Raw genomic sequence first — 5812 nt, forward strand, 5'->3', positions numbered from 1 at the left:
GTTCGTAACGAGGTTCTTTTCGGAGATACGTTACGAGCGTTCGCTGGCTTCGTCGAAGGTCGAGCGACGCTCCGCGAGTGGGTTGTAGGTCGATACCATCGACTCTTGACGAAGCTAGTCGGAATGCTAACAAAAAGTCTCATATCCCGCGTCTTTTATTATTTCTCTCTCAGTGCTCGGCCGAGTGCGGCAACGGAGTCGAAACGAGACAAGTAGCCTGCGCCGATGGCAGCGAACTGTTTTGCAATCCCAAAGAGAGACCGGAAACAGAGAGACAGTGCTTCGGTAGAGGAACGAGATGCGACAGCCCCAAGTGGTTCGTCGGCCCATGGACATTCGTTAGTAACAAATTGCCATTGGTATCTTGCTACGATCGACCGAGTATTCCGATGTAGAATGGTCCTTTTTCCTACTAGTTTGCCATCGTTTACGGAAGAAGAGAAACAAGGTGGAAAGTTTGTAGTTACCGGACTGTAGAATGATAATGGGTTTTTTATCGTAGAAAAAATTGTGCACGTTAAAAAGGAAAAGGTAACGATGGTACGGTATCGAGGGAATTGAACGAACGAAAAGAAAACGAGAGTAACGAGTGCGACCAACGAAGAAAGAACGAAGAAAAGGTGCCCCCCTCCCCGATACTTTGGGGATACATCGTCGAGAGCTTGTCTTTGATAGGAAAATACATTTGTTGGGCCCTCTAGACCGGAATACTCCGGTCGACGTTTGTACCGTTGGAACGAGCGCGTCGGAACGAATATGGTTTCAGTGTTCGGTGTTGTGCGGAGTCGGTGTCCAGTCTCGAGAAGTCCTGTGCGTCGCAAGGACGAACGAGAAATTCGCGGTGTTACCGACGCGCGACTGTAACGACTCGAGGCCGGCGACCGAGCAACCGTGCAGAGCGTCGGCGTGTACATCGGAATGGTTCACCTCGGGCTGGTCGAAGGTAAGAGTCGCGACGTACAAATTTACGATCGCGCGAGGGACCGTGACTTTCAGCTCTTACCGTATAAATACCAACGCCGGTTTCAGTGTTCGACGACGTGCGGCACCGGCGTACAGACCAGACTGGTTCGGTGCATCCTCGAAGGTGTCGGCGACTCGAATTGCACAGAAGCTACGAAACCGATCGAGCGCCAGACCTGTAACCTGGAATCATGCGAGAGTGGGGGTACTCCGCCGCCGAGTAAACCGCCGAAAAGTGAGGGAAACCGTTGTTCGATCAGTCGTCGATTCGCGTCGAATCGCAACGTTCTAACCCCGACGATCTGCCTTTCACGATTTCAGAAGCCTACCAAACGTCCAAGTGCATCGACAAACATCCAAACTGCGCCTTGATCGTGAAGACCGGGCTGTGCCGGATCAAGTACTACAAGTACTCGTGCTGTCGGTGTCGCGAGTAATTCGGCGGACACCGAATTCCAACGTTTCAGGCAGGTCTCGACTCACCACGGTCGCAGCGCCGTCTCTTTGTGTTCGATCGAAACTCGTAGCTCTCCCTCCTAGTTAATGTAACGCGATCGTCGTAATGGAACCGGAAGAATCGTCTCCAGTATCCCTCTCAAGACTGTTACAAAAAGACGATTCGTACACTATGTAGAATTTTATTTAACGCAACGACCTATCCGATATCCCGCGTAGCTTTATTTCGTTCGATTAAGACCTGCCGGCTGTCGTCGAGCGGCCCAAGGGAGAACGATTATTTAATTCTCTTCGAACGTTAAAGCGGAGAAACGGAATGTTAAACGAAAGGCGCACACTAGTCGTTCGAAGTGGACGAAATGTCTCTGTTCGGTATAATCGAAGGCGGTGAAAAGGGAACGCGTTGTCGTTTACACGAGAGAGCATCTACCCGCGCGTTTACACGACCGACGATTTCCATTGTACGTCGTGTATGCACGTGTGTCGATTCTGTGTGCCATGCGGCAACTGCAGGGGCGTAATTTTGCAACTGACTCGCGCGAAAGAGAAGAATAAGAATTGTTTTCGAAGACTCGAAGAAACTAGCGATTATCATTGTTACGCCCCTGGTTAAGTTGCGATCATTTGCATACACGTACGCGGAAACCTGTACCGCTGTCTACCTACATAAGCAAACCTCTGCGAGAACTTGACCAGCGATGGGACTGATCTAATACTTGGAATATTCGAGCAATTCGCTGATCGAATATACTGTACTTACTTGTTCGTTGTACTGGAATTTCGATGATTGCGGGAAAATAAGATCGAAAACACCTGCCAATGTCGAGGTGACCAATCTCGATAAGATGTCTCGCTTACAGGTTCCCTGTACACGATTTGCCGCCATAATCCCACTTACCGGTTCCCAGTGCACGATTTTTCGTGCGATCGATTGTCTCGAACTCGAACAAACTCGAAGACTTGTGGCCAAGTGATCACTGTTTCTATTGGACGGTGTTTCCATGTGATTATCGAAATTCTACTGGACGGTGTTTCTATGCGATTATCGAAATTCTACTGGACGGTGTCTCTATGCGATTATCGAAATTCTATTGGACGGTGTTTCCATGCGATTATCGAAATCCTCTTGGCCCGTTGAACTCTTCGATTACGCAAACGTCAGTGCGGTACGAATTCTATAACTCAAATTCTAATCTCGACTAATGTTTAGTTTCGCGCGGTAATAGACGAATTAACGTAAAAACATCTTTGTAACGTATTACGCTGTAAAAATTGTTCCCATATTGAACGAAGGGACGCATCGGTGCCGCGTAGATTTACGACGAGCGGCCTTGAGCGAGTCGGTTGATTTTCTCCCGACTATAGTTGAGAGTTATTGGTTCCATCGCTAGCGTGGACACGCGAAACGAAACGGGCTCGAGCTGAGCGAACGAACATGCTGTCTGGGGAGTCGTCGCGAAAAGAAGGAACAAAACGCGTCGGTCGATACGGCTGTATGTGCTCTCGGTGTATTTCGATAGGTAGACTGTATTAGTTGCAGATCGTTATTTATCGTTCGTGTGCCCGTATCGGCGGCCCGGACGATGGATGCGAACTGCGGGCAATTTCCGTTATCGAGCATTTAATTAACATATCGAGCCGAGCAGATCCGGCGATTTTGATTTACGAGCCCGACTTATTAACGAATCCATCCGCGACGCGGATAGTACGATAACCTTGAACCGGAAATACCAGGTTTAACACTCTCTCGTTTTCTTTCTTTTTTCTAGAAACTTGAGCACGTTGGAAAGTATACCTCGTGGTAATTCGTTCGACTGTTCGATCTGTACAAAATTTTGAATGGCCCTTAGAAGAAAAAGAAGCGTTCAAAAATTCGTGAGTTCGTCGTTCCTACGTGTCGATGTCAACCAATCGGATTGTCCTCGATCCGCGAAAGTAGCGAGTAGCGACAACTACAGTGACGATGTCGAATCAAAATATACACTTGTCCGTGTAGATAGTATAATAGCAATCCGTAAGTTGTAACAGGTATGCTTACATAGAATCGAATTTCCGTACGACGTCCAGCTGAAATCGCAACGGGCTCTTCGACGTTTATTAATTAGCGAAGTCGATCGTCCGTACGGACCTTTGTAAGGTATATGGATGTCGATTAAGTTTAAACAGATAACGTCCTAACGGTTAATGGTAACCTCGTCAAAATTGCGCGGGCAATCAATCCTCAGTGTCAATTAAATCGCATTCCGGTTTGCCTTCTCGATCTCCAAGGAAGCCTGCGAATACCGTGCCGTATTCCGATCCGCTTCGTATCCCTCGAGAAGCTGTTTCGATTTCTGTTTACAATTACACATTCGTTTCAATAAAATTTCCGTTCTCCTTCTATCGTTTTTTTTCTTTTTTTAACTTTACACGAACGTATTTTTCATCAGGTAAGTGTCGACTGCTGAATTATTTTAGTAGATGCAAATCTTTATTTACTATAGCGGTTGCGTTTTTCCGATACGTTACGATCGTTTCGATCGACCTTGATTCTTCTTTTTTTTTTTTTCCGTTATATTTATTAGACTTCGTCCGTCGCGTATGCGATGTAGTTATCGATCTCGAACGTGTAGCGCGTCCTGTATCGATCTACGATCTCGAATACATCTCGAGGAGTACACCGAATCGAAGACATTGCATCCGCAGATTTTTCCTCGGTTTATTTCAACGAAATCTCTTTTAATCTCTTGTTCAATTTCTTCGACTCGACGTGCCATAGTGACGTATCTATTTATAGATTAAAATGGGACACCCTGTATATGCTGCATGCGTGTAAAAGGAATTTCTTCGTCCTAAAGAAAGCATCTAATTCGGAAGGTTAGACGTTGGCGATCGTTTTCCTATCGATTCGAAAAAAGTTGCTCAACGGAACGTTCTCGATCACGGTGAACGCATGTACGTACTTACCTACGATTCCATTATGTACCGGCAATTATTCGCGTATTAATATTTACGGCTGTGACGTACACCATGAATCGTAAATGGATTTATGTGTCTCGGCGAAGGGCATCTCCTTACGATGTGTTATTCAAATGTCCAGCGAGCGCCAGGCTGCATTGCAAGGATAAGGAAGAAGCAGTCAGACGACATTGAAAAAACCTTTTTCGCGATCATGTCTTTCGAAGAGATACAAGCAGTATTTTCACGGTGTACGTATTCGCTCGAGCATTGTATTTAATCGATACAAACGAAATTTAACGACTTATATTTTATAAACGATTTTTATCGTTGTAAAACGAAACGTAACGTTTCGAGGATTCGTCATTTTTTCGAAACGAATTCAATTTCAGCATCGAACACGATAGACAAACGGTGATTTTTCGGTCTTTTTTTAATCCTTTTCTCAAACGTGTACATAGACTTTGTTTGCGCGATTTCTCTATCCGTAAGCACACTTCGATCTGTGAAAGTAAATGTAGCAATTTTTAACGCAAATCTTCTCCGACACTGCAGCATCTCGTGTTTAGCTTCTCGTCTCTTTATGTGAATAAAAGTCTGTCTATCGTATTATCACATGCGCTCGAGACATATTATCGTGCTCGCCAGCGTATGTGACCTCGTCAAAGACTGTGATACAATCGTAGTCTCTTGCAGGAATAAGTACAACGAAGAATAATTAACGATAAACGTAACGATGTAAGAGCTGCCGCGTGTTTGTGCGCAGTTTTCGTACGTGAATATGTACTTTAGGGTATTTAAAATCGAACATTGTTTAGAAAGAAATTTTCGTAAAACCCTTTTCTTCGTACTGTTACTCTTAAAGGGGAAATGAAAGTGTGGATTTTCGATCTGTTTTCCAAATTCTTGCCAATACGATAAGAATGAAAATTTTCTTCGGTGAAGTTATTAATTGTTACAGAGTTGCTTTAAACGGGACAGTTGTTTGAAAACTTAATGATTTTAAACATTGTCGGTGTATCTTTGTTGTAGGAATGTGTAAAAGAAAAGTAGAGAGTACAGACTGACCAAAAAGACTCAATGTTGTATACCATAATTCGATGTTACGTGTTTAAGGGGTATGTAACCTAAAATATTACTCGAAATAGTCAAGCAGATATATTAAACACCTGACTTGCTCAAAAAGTATCGAAAATCCGAATTGAAAGAATACTGTCGAGCTTATACTTCGCTGGGAAATTAAATGAATCTGTCGCGTCGAATTTTTAGCGTATAAGGTGCAATATTACTCGGTGTGTTGGCAGGTAAGATTCCTTGTATTTGCTCAATGTGAAAATACGAATCCGAAAGTCTGATTTTCTCTAACGAACAAGCTGTCGAAATATTAGTTAAATAAATGGATGTTCTATGTGACTCTGGGTAACCAATGGCATTCTTTATCGTATTAAAGATAAAA

At 44.2% G+C, this 5812-nt stretch overlaps 1 protein-coding gene across 5 annotated transcripts in view; it reads left to right on the forward strand.

Annotated features, from left to right (window-relative positions):
• The window catches only part of LOC143152292 (thrombospondin type-1 domain-containing protein 4), a 50937-nt gene extending 45168 nt beyond the window's left edge, over nucleotides 1–5769 (forward strand). For 2 of the 5 annotated variants that reach the window (XM_076322248.1, XM_076322243.1), the window contains 6 exons: nucleotides 174–338; nucleotides 767–943; nucleotides 1030–1198; nucleotides 1285–3848; nucleotides 4196–4607; nucleotides 5389–5769. In XM_076322248.1, the coding sequence (XP_076178363.1) occupies nucleotides 174–338; nucleotides 767–943; nucleotides 1030–1198; nucleotides 1285–1400 (627 nt within the window). In that variant the 3' untranslated portion in view covers nucleotides 1401–3848; nucleotides 4196–4607; nucleotides 5389–5769. The remainder of the gene's footprint in view (nucleotides 1–173; nucleotides 339–766; nucleotides 944–1029; nucleotides 1199–1284; nucleotides 3849–4195; nucleotides 4608–5388) is intronic. The other 3 variants (XM_076322246.1, XM_076322245.1, XM_076322244.1) reach the window with 3 other exon arrangements.
• Nucleotides 5770–5812: the final 43 nt, after the last annotated feature.

Source organism: Ptiloglossa arizonensis, chromosome 10 (assembly GCF_051014685.1).
Source record: "Ptiloglossa arizonensis isolate GNS036 chromosome 10, iyPtiAriz1_principal, whole genome shotgun sequence".
NCBI lineage: Eukaryota > Metazoa > Arthropoda > Insecta > Hymenoptera > Colletidae > Ptiloglossa > Ptiloglossa arizonensis.